This window comes from Vicugna pacos, chromosome X (assembly GCF_048564905.1).
Source record: "Vicugna pacos chromosome X, VicPac4, whole genome shotgun sequence".
Classification (NCBI taxonomy): Eukaryota; Metazoa; Chordata; class Mammalia; order Artiodactyla; family Camelidae; genus Vicugna; species Vicugna pacos.
Window position 1 is genome coordinate 27,690,124 of NC_133023.1, and position 16,883 is coordinate 27,707,006.

The 16,883-nt window shown below is 35.3% G+C and overlaps 1 protein-coding gene across 1 annotated transcript in view; it reads left to right on the forward strand.

Annotated features, from left to right (window-relative positions):
* Positions 1–16,883, forward strand: part of CFAP47 (cilia and flagella associated protein 47) — a 421,952-nt gene that overhangs the window by 115,596 nt on the left and 289,473 nt on the right. The window contains exon 26 of the mRNA XM_072956043.1: positions 412–621. Within this exon, the coding sequence (XP_072812144.1) occupies positions 412–621 (210 nt within the window). The remainder of the gene's footprint in view (positions 1–411; positions 622–16,883) is intronic.

Here is a 16,883-nt window from a genome sequence, read left to right on the forward strand (position 1 = left end):
TTGTTAATATTGTTTAGTCTACATGCAATAAAGCTGTAGCTATTAAAGTGGTAATTTTTAGTAAATTTTTGTCAGGACATATTTAAGGATAATACTGTTTTTATCATGGCTGTGATTGAAAACACATTATATTTAATCATGTTTTAACCCTGTTTTGAATTCTGAGAGGACAAAAAGAAGTTCTGATTATCTTATGTGGTTCTTAGTTAAATTAACATATTATCAGTTTTACTTATGTTGTGACCAGAAAATGAGAGCTGATACAAAAATATTTTTAGTAATTGGGCATATTATTGTAAATATTTTTTGTTTTAATTTTCCTAAAGATTCAAAAAACAGAGAAAAATGCATTTAAATCCAATTGTTTGTGTGTATTTTGAGCTAAATATTTTTTTTTTAAATCTCAAACAGAGATTCAACTTTAAGTGTCCAGATTCCCCCAGCAACGCTTCTTAATGGTGATGAGATTCAGCCTCTTTCTGCGAATTTTCCAAAAGGCCAAGTCATCACAGGCTCTCCCAGTGGAACTAGCGCTGCGCTAACATGCCACTTCAGCTTCAAATCATCTAAACCTGTGTCATTTTTCACCCATGTTCTTTTCTGCGATAACAGCAATAACCGGTAAGACATTTAAATGTAGATTCTTTTGTGTCTGACAGTGAAGAATAGTAGGTTTTTATTCTACACTATTACAAAATGTTAAAAAGAGAGACATCTAAAATAATGATTTTGGACATAAAGATTTTCTTTAAGAAGTTCCCAGTGTAATGATGCTTTCATGAGAAACAGTGTAATACTGGCTGCTGACATGTAATCTGGAGCTAGGCTGCCTAGGTTTGAATCCTGGCTCTGTTAACTTTGATGAAGTTATTTAGTCTGAGCCTCTCAGTTCCCTCACCTGTAACATAGGGGTAATAGCAAAATCTAGCTCACCTGTAATTGTGAGAAATTCATTGAGTTAATTATTGTTAAGTGTACAAGAACTGGGACAAAGGAAATAGTAAATGAAAATAAGAAACATCAGCATAAGGAGTTTTGAACCAATAGGACTTTGTTACATGTTCCTTTAACAGGCTCAAGGAAATTAAAGCACACCTTGGTTAAACCATGTTTCTGGATTTCAGATCTTGTAGGGCCAGAAATTCTCCTTTTATATTACACCTTGAGATTGACTCACCAAATTATGAGGTGAATGTGTAGAGCAGTAAAATTTGGTAAAAATGTTTATAGTGTAAAGTGAATTTGTATACTGAAAATGAATATGTACTCTGTGTGATAGTTTATTAACTTTGAGTGAGATCATTACTATATAGTATATTTATGGTCAAAGGATTGATTTCTGTGTTAGGAGTTAGAAGGATGTGAGTCAGATGATGCTAGAATGTTGCATCCAAGGCAAAGTATGACCGTATCCAGGATGCAGTTCATGTAGATTTGAGCTCTAGCTTCCGTGTCCCATTTTCATGTATGTTGATGGATCAATTCATCTAAATTACACCTCTCAGACCCCCATTTTTCTCTTTTGATGCTAAAAGTCCCTCTTTTGTTGACATAAAAATTTTTTTTAAATGGCATTGCTTTAGGCTCCTATCAAGAACTAAACTCCATGTCTCTGTCCTGGGAGGAATTCCGCCTCTTTGTATGTTATTGACCTTGTTCATAGGAGTTTAGCTTTACTTTGCTCTAGTCCACAAATTCACACTTTGCCGAAGGCACTACATAAGGTGTACCTTTGCACTCACCAGTAAAAATCAATAATAGCTTATCCATGAGCGAAGCTCTCAGACCACATTAACAGGATGAGGAAGGAAATAATTTCACTAACTGCTGTGCTAACTAGATGGTTTCTTGGATGGTGGTACAGTTGCCTCTAAGAGAGGCAGGAACAGATTTAATTGTTGTGTCATGTTGACGTCTGGTCAGCAAACAGGATGTAAGGAGACCTGAAAACAGTCTCTAGAAGGAGGAGGGTCATCTGTTTGATGATTTTTGTGCCTTTTCTTTTTGTTGTTGTGTGCTTCCTTTCAGCCTTGAGACTTGTTTGCTCTTAACTGGCTTTCCCCACCCTTCTTCCCTGACCCGAAACTCCATTTCAACCCTCAGCAGGTTTGGGATAAAGCAGACCTTTTGGAACTAATTTAAAAACTTTGAAAATCCTAAATGGGCTCCAGGAGGCTTTTCCATGTGCAAGGAAACAAAATCATGAACATTCCCTGGAACCTTAATCCTGGCAAATCCTTTTACTGGTGCTTTGTTAAGTCCTTATAAGGTTCTCTTTTGAACTCTCCAAAGCTGCCTGCCTTTCTCTTGCCAGGCATTCCATCTTTCATCCCATTGAGATAAATGAGGTCTTCCAGCAATAAATTCCCTAGGAACCTCCCTTTCACCTCAGCCTCTTTGGAATAAATTTGATTCTCATGATTCTTTTATTACTTTTCATCTTTTAGTGTATATTTATTGTGAGTAATCCTTGTGTACTCTGCCCAAGATATTGGGGAAGCAAAGATGAAAAAGAAAGTGGTCTTTCCTTGTTAGAGGTCAATATAATAGGGAAGGTAGACTTTAAACAAGTATTTGGTACCAATAGAGGTAAATAGAGAATGCAACACAAAAGGAGCAACTAATAATGTCCTGGGGTGGTGGGGGTATTGGGGATGGCTGCATAGGTCTTAAATAGACTCTACACTCTAGAATTAGGGAATTGATCAAGAAATATGCTCTGAATAGAATACATTAATGAAGATTCCATGTTTGACATCTGATCATGATAGTAATTAATGTCCACTCACTGAAAACTTGGATATTATTCATTTATTTTTATTTTTCTATTGATGATGTATTGATGAGGCAAAAACCCAAAAATTGTCTCCATTGTTATAGCATAAATAAAGTGAATGTTTATAGTTTCACTGAGATAGCCTGTGTTAGAACTACCATCAGCAAACAACTCTACAGAAGATATTTACTTAAAAATAAATTTATATAGATACTTATATAACTTTTAGATATTTTAAATTAATAGTGTTTGCAAAACGCTTCAAATCAATGTATGAAATTGAAACCTAGTATCAAAACAACTGCTAAAGTGCTCTTTTGAAATTGTACATTTCACACATCAATGAAATTTCAAAATGAAAAATACATTCCTTGTAAAAATGAAAATATTTTCTCACAAAAAGGAAGCATGTGCTTACTATTGAAATAAAATTATATCTTATTTTAGAAGTTTATGGTTTTATATGGGATTTTTGTGTCCATTTATAAAGTCACTTAAATGATATTGAGAATGTTTTTTCAGAAACTAACCGAACATTGTAAATCAACTATACCTCAATAAAAAAGGGAAAAAAAAAGATTTTTGAGGGAGTCAAGGACCACAATAGTAAAATACATTTCCTCTCCTTGCTCCTTTTTGAATTTACCTGTATTTTAGATTCACTTGTTATCTTCCTTATGTCCTCATCAATTCCATTTTTTCTTCTTGATTTTCCTTATTTTTACTTTTGGCATATGAAGTAACAAAGCAGGAGCGTGTGTGTGTTTTTGAGAGGCAAGGGGAGGGAAAGGGAGATTTATCTGAGTAAAATGGCTTCTTGAGTATCTAGAATATGTTTTGTGTTTTTTTTTTCCTGGACTAAAGATTTTAGTTTTTATATTGCCGTTATATTCGGAGGAATTTAGTTTATAATTATATTAAGTACATTTTGAACTTAAAGTTTTAAATAGGCTCTGCTCTCTAGAATTAGGGAATTAAGAAATATCCCCTGAGTGTGAGAGGGGATAAATTAGGAGTTTGAGTTTAACATTGTAATGTAGGAGACAACTGATAAATAATACCGCGGTTTAATAAGGAAAGTATATGAGTTTAATGAGATCGAGAATAAGGGATACCTCCATGTATCAGACAGATGAGGCATCTCTGAGGATGTGATCTTTGAGCAGATGGTGATATGAATATTTAGTTAGAAAATACTTGTAAAATGCTCAGAACAGTCCCTGTGCTAGTATGTTGTAATATGTGAGTAAATGTTCTAGACTTGGCATTAGTTTTACAGTCAGTATTCTAGATTTCAAGAGTGATCTCAGGGCTACTATAGTGATATGAGAGTGATTGGATTTCTACTATTCAGAGAGTAATTGGGTTCACCCTGGGTAAAAGATAAATCCCCATACAGACAGTTTTGAGCAGAAAGAGAAGGGACAGGGGTAGGAATCCAGCTGTCGTGAGGGTGAGAAATTCTTTGGATAATCTCCAAATCATCTATATTATGTTTCAGAATTATGTGTTCTTATGTTTGAAAATGTGTCTTATCTGGGAATTCACACAGATATCAAATGGATTAAGAGGTGCCATAATGGTGTAATCCCCTATTTTTCACTGTGGTTTCCACTCCAGATGAAGGACAAGGGAACATTATACCCTGAAGGAACTTGTAATTAGGAGAATGAAGTCTTGCTACTTGCTCTTGCTTTATAAGTTCACTGTTACTTTACCTAGACCTTGCAAAGACTGAAAGTTATGGCTTTGGGTGACTAATTTTATAGAAAGCCTAAGATTGCCAAAGATAGTTTAATATTTTCCTATAATTAACCTCATATATAATAAGGTATTTACATTGATAAAATCGAGAGTAATTTCTACTTCATGTTTCAGGTAACTAGGAGATTAACCTGAGTTAGCAGTGCCTCATTGTTAAAATAGCAAACATTAACTGAGAATTCATTATTAGGAATGTGGCATGTTAGAACTCTGAGGTTCTTCATGCATTGTTTAGTCCCCCAAATATTTAACACATATGCATTATACTCAAAACTCATTATATCTTCCATAGGTTTTTAGTGTCCAAATTTAATTTCAGTAACTTTAGAGTAAAAGAAAACATTTCATCTGTTTTGTAATAGAGGTAACATGAGTAATTGAAAATTCAAATTTCAGCCAATTAAAAGAAATCTAAATGACTTATATATCAATAGATGTGGTGGGGGTGCTATTCAGATATCAGCTGTTTTCTTCTAGAGCAGTGATTCTTATGGCTGGGTGCTGGAATCACCTGGGGTATTTTAAAAATACACATGATTCAGTGCAACCCAGAGACTATGATAAAATTTGTCTACAGGGTGACTTTTTTTTTTTTAATTTTAAAAGCTCCCTGCTGAATTCTAATGGGAAGCCAAAGCTGAGAATCCTTGCTTAAGGTTCTCCAACTTTACCAACTTTACATTTAACTCACTTGGAGGACTTGTTAAAACAGATTCCAAGCCCCATCCCCGAGTCCTATCCCCAGAACTCCTGATTTGGTTGACTCTTGGATAGGACCTGAAGATTCGGATGTCTAACAGGTTCCCATTTAGTACTGAGGTTGCTAGTCTGGGGACAGATAATTGAGCTTGTTTGAAAGGCAGAATTTCAGGTCCACTCCAGACCTAAGGAGTCTGTATATATTTTAAAAATATCCCCATGTGATTCATGTACACAGTAAAGTTTGTGAAGCACTGGACCTAAAAATAATTAATAAAAGAATGCTGTCCAGAAAGATTAAATAGTGGAACAGTTAAACATTTGGCAAGAAATAACACTACCATTAGAAAATGGTGTTGCTGTGAGACTCTTTAAATACCCTTCGGTCTTTTAGAGTAAGTTTGTTTTAATTTGCTAATACATTATCTACCTTAATCTGTTTAGGAGATCTACATTGTAAGGTATACTCTCAAATTTATAGCAGAGGAAATTGAAGTACTACTACTGTTATTTATCTTCTGGAACCTCATCCAGTTGTAGAGTGAGAGAGCCTAGATTTGTGATCAAGTTCTATTATCTCTATCATACAACTTTACTTCCATTTAACTTTTCAAGCCCTAAGATTTTATTGCTGTAACATGGTCAGTTTAGTAAGAAAACTGAATAAACTTATTTTTCAGTTACGATATGTCATATGGTAGTATATAATTGATTGCTTGAATAGGAAGATTTTGTTTTAATACAAGTTAAACCACCTATTATATTCTAACTGAAAGGCCAATTAGAAATGTACAGTAAAAATAGTACAGGGATATTTGGTATAGATGGTTGAACTAAAATCAGAGCTGCGGTTTAGCTGGTACATAGTATATATCCTTTCCAGTGGAAAAAATCTTGAAATATTTCTTGGTGGATTGGTAACCATGCAGTCCTAAGTACTCACACCCTGGGCCTGACCTGCCCTGACAACTTCTTCTGGACCTTGGACCCACTGAAGACCTGGTAACTAAAGGCTAGATACTGTCATTGCCAGAGTTCTAAGGATCCTGTACTATTTTGTTTTGAGTCTGTCTCTGCCTATCAGTAGTGATGCCATTGGCTAGAAATTTGAGGGCGCTCACCTGATCCCTTATTCCTTAGGGGAGCCTCCACAGACATTTCCCCTTTCTGAGCCATTGTGGCTGGACCTGCCTTGGTGGTTCCTATTATGATTGCAAGATACACTTCAACAACAGCTGTCAGGGAATTTTGAAAAAACAAGGTTTACTACTCATAGGTACTGAAGGGTGCACAGCATTCTTAGGGCCACACAGTGAGGTGGGGTTGGGGAGGGTAGAGATGGGGAGCAGGTGAGCACAGGCCTGTGTTCCACCTTTATTGGGGTCTAAGGTGGGGTGCCTAGGGTTTCACAGGTTCACTCTTTATTGGTAAATTTAAAATGTAAGTGTGGGAATTAAAGCACAGGAGGGAAAAAATAAGCAGTGAGTCTGGTCAGTTATCTAGGTCAACCAGAGCTTTCTAAAAAGGGGAATTGCATGGGTGGGGCTGCTTGGCTCTTTATCTACTGTGTTCCTGCCAGTATGTTTATTTGAAATGGATATCTTTGAAGTAGAGAAGTTCACAATCAAAAGTTTAATGTCAGACACTTAAATTACAATCAAAAAAGCTCATTGTCAGGCCCTTATACTAGATATTGATATAAACTTCCCTTTTAGATTGTAGGATTCATTGATATTTAGAGATGAATATTTTGAATATCACCCCCTTTTTTCTTATGAAATATAGTTGTCTTTCCAAATAGCAAAATTAATGTAGTTCTAATGACATCAGGAGCCAGGGGTCCTGTACATTTGCAATTGACTGGTGTTCAGAAGCTTCAGCGTCCTTAGCTGTAAAGCTGCCACTGAAGTGTCTGCTCTGTGAATTTCTTGGCACACAAACTCCTGGGTAGTGCCTGACTGAGTTGCTCACTCGAAAGAAACCAATACAATTTGTTGTTTTCTTAATCATGAGCAAGATATGGTTTAGCAGAATTCTTGGGCTTTTCTTAAAAATAAGTAATCACAGTCTTGTTCTCTTTTGCAAGTTACTGGTTTTAAGGTACAGGGTTATATATATCTTCTGATGTTAAAACAAGTACAATAAGGATTTTGCATATGCAGATGAATTAATGCATTCGTGGGAGCTTAAATGATAAATTATAATTTCTACCTTATTCATTAATATAAATCATTCCTTTCTAACTTCAGAGATGAAGCACACAGTCTTAATTACAAGTATACTGAACATTTTGCTGGTGGAAGAAATATATTTTAAAATGTGCAGTTGTTACCAAACTCAGGTTCGACTGCTCACTACTGGAAAGCCAATACTCTAGAGACAAGTGCTGGTTGGAACGGGAAGTTTGCTTTATTCAGGAGGCTCATAACGTGGGAAGAAGGCAGACTTGTATTCTAGAACCAACTCCAGAGGTTCTAGTTAGCTGTGAAAGCTTTTAAAGGGAAAAAGGTGAAGAAATTTCAGTTAATCATCAAGATGGGGACCAGATCCTTAGCCATCTCCCACTGCGTGCAGGCTTCTTGACTCGTGATGTTTCCTTAGATGCTTTCTGTTCATGCAGTTTACTTGTGAGGTTACTGCAGGGGAATCTGGGGAACAGATCTAGTTATCTGTTAATTATTTATTCTTCATTTCTATCTACTTCATTAAGAAAAAAATCAACAGATTAGGCGAGGCATTGAGTGATCAAAAGGTTTGAAAGATGTGCTCGGGGCCAAGGTTAGTTAAAATACAGCTTTGCTAAAGTGACAAGACAGAAGCGCCCCTTGCCGAGAGCTGCTTCCTGGAAAGGGCTCTTTCCTGCAAAGAGCTGCTTACACAGATCTCTTGTTTAAAATTCAGAACATCCAGCTCTTAATTTTATCAACTCGTTATGTATATACAGTAGCATTTTATCAACCTTGTTATGGATTAAAAAACATTTTTGATGCATAATAAAACTAGTTATGCTTACCTTGTTAAAGTAATAGGGCATTGACAGTAACTTAAATTAAAATTATGTAGTTTTAAAAGCATTCAGTACAGTAAAAAGGAAATGAGGAGTAAGGAAAACTGATTCTAATTATTGTTTACTCAGTGCATAATTTGGTTTTTGTGTAGGGTGTCCTTGGCAACTTTGGGTCTGTTTCTAGTATTTTTAAAAGTATTTTATCATGCCTCTCACAGAGACCTTACTGTTTTTGAAATAGTAGCAACCTGCATCACATAAAGGAGACCAGCAGAGAATGAATCAGACCCAGAGGCATGTGGAGCGTTAATGCATTCAGGTTAGCAAGGCCACTTGAGTAACTATAGTGTAAATTAGTATCTGCTCTTTATGTGCTTTTCTAGGATATTTGGATATTTAAAATAAGGATGTGATTGGATAGTTACAAAGATTATTTAAATTAATATTTAAAATAAGTACAGAAAGTGATTCAAGAACCTCTGAGGGACATTACCAGGTAGCTAGAAGCAACTTTGGAGATATTCATAGCTCCTCTTATGGATTCAGAAGAGCAGTGTTTAGGATATGTTCATCTTTTGGAGACTCCATTCTTAGCACAAACCTGCTGCCCATTGACAATGGAGCACCTAGAGTTTTAGCATTGTGGCTGCTGAAAGTCAGATAATGGGAAATCTCAAGGGGATTTCAGTAACCATCTAATAGATCATAACTGAAGACAGTGTTGGAGTGGTGCCTTGAAATATTATCTTTTGTGTTTGGGGAGGGGTCTGGGTTATGCATGATACCATGTCTACCTTTTTTGATGGTGTGAGTGGAAATAGAATGGGCAGTCAGTAGGGGGAGTACAGTTCATAAAGGACTATGCTTTGTTCTGATATAATCATCTATTCCTTACTCTTTGACCTAGCCTTATGGAAGGCAGTTTGTAATGGCACCTTCATTCTTTCAAGAACATTATTTTCATGGTAGATCTGTCAAAACAAATCACAGGACTATTGCACAGTCTCTGTTATAAAGTAGGATGTTTGTTTATATTTAACCAAAACAGAAGATACTGGTGTATTATAATAAACTGTCAATGGAAAAATGTTCATAATTATGATTTGTTCATTATTCACTTGTGTGGGGTTTAAGCTTTGTATAGAAATTACAAAAGCCCAAAACTTCCAAGAGAATATTTACCATATTATCTCAGATTTTTAAAATCATGGTACTTTTAATACCAGGTTGTAGAATAAAAAGTTAACCATAAATGAGGCGATTTCTCTCTTTTCCTCCTTTTTCTTCTCTCCAGCCCCATTCTCTTTGGAGTCAGTAATAGTTGGTTGGAGAGGTGCTGCCCTGCCTCGAGATTTTTCATTTTAGAGGAAGTTCCAGTGTCTTTCCCTTTGTCTTTTCCTTAGTAACTGTGAGCACCTATCTGGTTGCTGGTCTTCACAGAGCTTCTAGAAGTTGGACACAGTTGGCTGCCACTTTGGGACCTCCTAGTAGTCCTCTCTATCTCTCCTTACTCAGTCCCAGTCTGGCTGCCCAGTTCCTCACCTGTTTTTAATATGAATTGGTTAATCAAGAAACTATTTTAACAAGATTATAATATTTGATTGCTACATTTGCCTTATGCATAGAAAATTATGCATTTAAATAACAAACGGGAACACATGCTCATTATAACAATTCACAAGTTTACAAAAGTTTAAAACATACCATTGATCCCTAACTTCTCCAGCTTTCAGTTTTACACATGATCACATCATATATTAAAAATATGATGTCTTTTCTTTATCACCTTTGGCTTTACAAATAAATGCAACCCTATCTCTGTGTGTATACATAAATATATATATGGATTATTTTAAGATAATATTGTGCCTATTAATGTATGGCTTTTCCCCCCACATATGGGACCCAGTAGAATGGAGTGGGAAGGCAGACTGGGGTATGTGGGTCAGCTCTATCATTTTTAACACCTGGCTTCTGAGGTGGCTTCCTGCTGTGGTCGTTTCTAGGCTAATGTAATAGAATGCAGAGAAGGTAGGACACGAGTTTGTAAGGAGATGGACCGGAACAAGCACTCATCACTTTTGCTAATTTGTCACTGACCCAGGCTTAGTCCCATGGGCACATGTTGGTGTGTACCTGTGTCGCTGTGTGTCCTGCTGACACTTGAGAAAGGGGATTCTGTTTCTCTGAAGAGGATGGCCTCTGAGTGATGCAGACTCTACCCCAAATAGTAGCGGCTCTTTCTTTTTTTCAGTATTTTGAATATTTTGTTAAATTTTAATTTTTTTTATGTTTTATAAACCCTTATTAGTGTTCGAATTTGCATTTCCTACAGTCGGGCCTATCAGGCAAACTGCAGACTTGGTCTCTTCAACAGAAGTTCCACGACACCCCCCGGGCTCTGACACTGGCACCCAGTCTGCACCAACAGGCTTGGTGATGGTTGTTTTAGGAGGGTCTGTGTGGAAGAGGGTGACAGGACTGCACATCACCCCAACTTTCCTGAATTTTCATTTTGCTGCTCAGATATGTTCATCTTTTTCTGTTTGTGGTGAATCCTTGAATCTGTTTTTAAACATATCCTGACTTCTAGGTTTGTCTATTCTGCATTTCAAATTCCTTCAAACGAGTATACTGGTATAACTGTATCCTGATCTACTATGAATAAAAAGAGGTTTGTTCACATACTTCATGGTTTGGTGTTTGGGCTTTTTCTCTATTGAGCTGAAGGTTGCTTGCTGCTGTCCTTGATGGCTGACTCTAATCTTAGTTTGGGGATAATGTGGGGAGATATTTGTGCTAACCTTCCCAATTCTTAACTGCCAGCATTGACTCCATATTTGCAAGGAAATTTCCAGTCTATTTGAAATTTCTACTCAGTGGAAGTGATAATTCTATAATGATAACTTTCAACCACCCCAGCAGTATCAATTTGAGGGCATTTGGTTTACAAGTTGCTTTTTTGATTCATTGTTTAGCTTGTTTTGAAAGGTCTTTTTTTTCCTTCTAAAACAATACAGATCAAACTATGTGAAACTAATTTATGCATTTTAGCAAATCATTGTGAAGTAAACCTCGTATTTACAATTCTGGTCAGGAAATAGAGTATCACTGATGGCCCCGAGATCTCTTGTATATGTGTCTTTCCCAGTCACAACTTGGTTTAGATTCTGTAGTCATTAGTTTTCTGTAACTATTGCCATCTGTAGTTTGGGGTTTTTCATGTTAGATAGCTGATCTTCAAACCTAGGCTTTCTATGCTTATTAGAAGAATTCATTTACTTCCTTCAAGTTAAAAAGAAAGGACAGAATATGATACAACTAATTGAAATTTTTTTCTCTTTACAAATATCCAAATTAATATTCAACATAAAGCTAATGATATTACTTCTACTCCTCATTTAATTGCTTTTATTAAATGTATTGAACTATCTTAATATCCTTAATTTTATGTAATTTGACTACTTAAATTTCTTTGATCTTTACCTATAGCCTGAACATTTTCAGTATTCCAACCAATAGAAACTAATATAAAAAAAATGCTTTAGTCATTGTGTTTCAGAATTTCTGCAGACTGCTTAAAATTTATCATTTAAATGCTTGAATTTTATTTAAAGGTGAATGGCATTATAGTGAATCTTGGAGTATGTAGTCATGCCCTTATTTTCAAAGTAAAAGTGTTGTCTACTTGCATTCAGTTGGTTCCCACTTGATAAAACCATAACTTTAAAAACCATACTGTACACCTTGGTCATTAGGTATTCAAGTAATAGTTATTGCAGGAGATGAGTGATATGTGATATATATAATGAGTTCATACTAATGAATAAAAGTTGAGCATGGGGAAAATTGACTAAGACGTGCATTGCACATTTACTGTCAATAGAATTCCAACAAGAACCTCAAGATTCCTTGCTCTCAAAAGGGGCTTCATGGATTTAGGAGGGATATAAAGTTCTTAACTGGCCATTGTGTCTCTCCTTGATTAAATAGGACTGCTCAAATGATATATTGACCTATGTGTATCTCCTCTGTTATAAAACACACCAAGAGTTTTAGGTGAGCAATTTGTACAGCTTGCTGTGCCAGATGATCATCTCACCTGTTAGATTTTTCTGATTAGAAATCAAGATTGAGATGCATTGATGAAAATGGGAAGAGAAGGGACTGCACCTCCTACTGCCCCTTTAAGGTAGGATTTGCTGCCTAACCTAATAGAATGAGGTCAGCCACCTACCTCCATTTGTCAGCTCCTACAAGATCTTAACTGCAGGGTTCACTTAGTCTGAAGTTATACATCACCAGGCAAGCCAGCATCCACTGACTGGGTGAGGCAGGTTTAAAGGGCTGGACATTTCAGCCTAAACCTAGAAACTCTGAAGGGCAATCCAGAGCTCTCTGCCCAATTGGCTAAGGCCTCGTTGGATCTGCATAGCTGTTCTACATCATCCTGTTCTCCACATCCTTCAATCCTGCCCCTTCTTCCTGCTCTGTTCTCTTCCCATTTCCTCCCCCTTTCTTATATAGATGTTGATCCTAATAAACCTCTTAAACCCAAGCTTCTTCCAGCAAACCCAACTGTAATAATTAGAGATTGGATATTATGCTTGTGGGGTCCTGATGATGGCTATGAAGTAGTCTTTTCTTTTAGTTCATATGGATCTTGAAGATATCTATCACTCGGTCCATCCATCCATCTATCCATCCATCTGCTGCTGTATGCAGTCAAAACTTCCAGGTATTGTTTATGTGCTGTGTGCTGGTCTTTGCCTTTATGGAGCTTTAGTTAGATGAAAGCGGTAAGATATTCATGTGTTAGGTGACTATGAAAACACAAAGGCCAGAATTAAGAAGACCAGTAAATAAGCTCTCCCAGATTGATGCTGTGAAGAGGTACAGAACCATAGTGTTTGTAGTTACAATGGAAGAAGAAGATGATGACTGGAAAAGAAAAAGTGATTTTGATTGAATAAATATAGGGACATGGCAACTGATAGCAATGTCAGACTTCAGCAAAGCTTTGAAATGAAAGAGAATTAAAAATCAGCATATATGAGTGTAAGTTAGGTGCTCCACCTTCACTAATCTATCTTTGTAGCTGGCTGTACTTTGTTTTGTGTAATTGAATATTTTTGTAACTTTTATTTGTAAACAAAATATCCTATATCTTACTAATCTCCCAAATATAGCCCTTGTAGTTGTTAATAAAACTCCAAACCTTATCAATTTATTGAAACAGCCATGTGAATTTATTATGTTTTATACTCTCTTTGATGTCTCTCTTTCCTCCCACTCTCATACTTCTTTGTTCTCTTGACAGCTGTTTACTTTAGGGTTATTATATTTTAAGGATTTTGTTTTCTAATTTTCAAATCCAGTAGGAGATATTTGCCCTATGATCTTAATAACCTACTCCCTGTGACTGTGAGAGTTAGTCTCCAACTGCTTGTAGCCGGCATGTCAGTGTTTATAGATACTGGAAATTGATCTTTTCCAGGGTTTTGATGAACCACTTCTCTATTGCCAAGAGTCCTCAGCTGATACCACCCTCTGCAACGTAGTCTGGCATTGTTTCCACAGGGACTGTCTCCTGGTTTCCCAAGCCCTTGTGGTCATTTCATCATATCCAATTGATTACTAGTAAGCGTTCCTTTGCTTAGGTGCTAATATTTAGCCTCCAAGCTACTAATTTATAGTCAACAAATATTTGTCAGCATTGCATTCCTCTAACCAATGAGAATATATGTTTCATGGTGGTATTTTAGGCCTTTGGCCAGATGGTTGGGAAAATTATTTCTCACAAGGAATTCTATTAGAGGAATTTCCATCATGACACAGAGATGACCTCCAGTTCTGACCAACTCCAATCTTAGTCTGTGTTACTGTTTATTAAAACCCTTTCCTTAGAATAAATTAATTTCAGATGTTTCAAATCATAAATATCCCTTCTTTTCTGTTAGGTTCATTTAAAAAATTTATATATTCCTGAAATCTTCTAAGAGATAAAATGAAAATAGCCTAAAAGTTACCTACTCTGTGTTTTAGCTAGATCATGGCTGTTTTCTAGAGCAAAGTGCATGACAGTATTCTTGGAATGAATTAATACAAATGAGCTTGTTTTATATAACTTTATGGTGTCATGGAGGAAGTTATAGTGTTTGTTCCATTGGGTTGTGGATGTTGACCTCTATAATGTATCAAATAGCTAGAGTTTCAGCTCTGAGTTTTTTTTGGAATTAACCATTAAGTATACAGGGATGCAAGCAGCAGAACAGCTAATGATTCACCCAACTTAGAAATAATTTTTCAGTTCAGCTTTATTAGACATTGTTGCATTAATTGCATTATAGGGCAAGCCACGATATTTAGCAATTCTACTTTTGAGGGGTTGTATTCCTTAGTTAAAATAATCTGTATTTATTTCTGATTAAAGTAAATTTTTCCTGTATATTTTTGGAATGTGATAAATTTACATATCTTTGTGAAAACATAAATAAGCACATAGTTTATACATTAATAGTATATATATCTATTTACAATACAAATATGTCCATATGTAAATATATATAATTTTTCCAAACATGACCTTATTTCAGTAGTGATAAATTTTGGCTTTTGCCACATTTCTTTCTTGGAAACTTCATTTTAAAACTGTTAACAACTATAGTGTTTTCCCATAAAAACCCTGAATTAAAAATAAAGCATATTAATATATATTAATCAAAGTTAATGATTTTAAATTGTGAAAATAGGCCCTAAAGAGAGATTTTAAGATTTCAAATTTGATTTGTATCAGTTACGGGGTTATGTCCAGATTATTGGGCAGACTAAAAATGAGATGATTCTTGTAAAAAGAACTGATATATACTTCAAATATTGCTAAATGGACATAAATTTCTAGACTTGATGAATATCTGTGGAGCTCTTATGTGTCTAAAGAATTCTCTGCCCTTACCTTATTCTACTGTGATACAAATCAATAGAATATATTCATATGTGAAGCTTACTTCCATGGATTTATGCACATTTTGATCAAACCTGCAATCTCTTTGATGAAACCTGCAGTCACTAAATTGGTTAATAGCACATATTTGCCAGAATTATTAATATTCATAAATAACAGCATCTTGATGAACTGCAGATAATATATTGTGGTTTATTGCCATGCCCAGAGGAGCAGCTATAATTTTACACCTTTTCCCTCCACTCACAAAAAGATACTGAAAAACAAGTGAGAATTACATTATCACTGGGAATCTTTTCAGTTTGTTTTGATCTATTAAAAATAAATAAACCAAAACTCTGTAATTTTATCACTGATGAACAAGATGACAAATGATGTCTTCACTTGCGATAGATTTTTCTGTCTGGCAACATCATGGATGACCTAGACTGTTATAAATGTATATTATATTACCAGATTAAGACCAATTGACCTAACATAAAAGTGTTAGCTATAGTAAGCATTAGATATTTAAATAAACATATCAGTCCTGTTTTGTGTGTAAGTTTAGTTACATGTAAATTATTTTGCTAGCAGTTATTGAATTGAGTAACATTGTAAGTAAGTATGGGTAAGCTACTTTGGGAAAGTTGTTCAAGGATGTTTCTTTTGTGTCATAAATTCTTCTAAAGCAAATACTATCATCCAAAGTCATTTCATTATTTGTCTTTATTTAAATACTGTATGGATAGCAGTAAGACTTGTTTTTGATGATGATGTTGGTGGTAGTGGGTTTTAAAATGAAAAGAATTTTCGAAGAGCTGACCCAGATATTTTCTTCTCCTTCTATTTCTCACTTTATTCAGTCCTATAAATAGGAATCTTAAGCAGTGTTAGCTATAAACTCTTTTTTAACCCTTTATAGCCATTGCCAGTCTTCCCAAAATGTAATTCTGTAATTTTCTAGCTGCCTTGTGGCAAAAGATTTGGACAGACGGCCAGATTAAACTAAAGAGATGTGCTTCCAAAAACCACACCATGCAACCCTGCCCCTTCTTCTTGCTCTGTTTGTCTCCCTTTGAATTAAAACCATGTTAACTAGGGCTGCTTTTAGAATGTAAGATATGCCTATATATAGTGCAGATAGGAGCAGATCCTTAGTTACGATGAAAAAGATATAAATAATATCATAATATTTCTCATGGTATTTGACGTATTGTTGATAGACCATCACAGTACTTCATATAATATTGGAAAGTGATAAAATACTATAATTAGCAGGCCATTTATCACAGAGATTTAACATAGAGCTTCAATGTTTCATTTCTAAAGTGATTTGGGATGGCAAGCATAAGAGTCTCTTATCTTCACTATTGATGGGGAAAGAATTAGAGATGTATAATTAGAGTATTAATTATTCACCAGCTAATGACCAGAGAGATGAATAATGAGACTTTCCACATCTTACTTAATGAATTATATGTTGTCACCATGCCATTCAATATCAAAATTGTGATTTGCAAAAAGATAATTTGCATTTTATTGGTTATTCTCTGTAGTAAGCATAAACATTCTTATTTGACTTCTTTTTCTAATTTATAGATTTTTTTAGTTGGTTTTACCTTCTCTTGCTTATTATGGCTTTCTTTGTAGAATCCAGTAACGTGGAGAATAATCAAATAGGCTTAAAACAG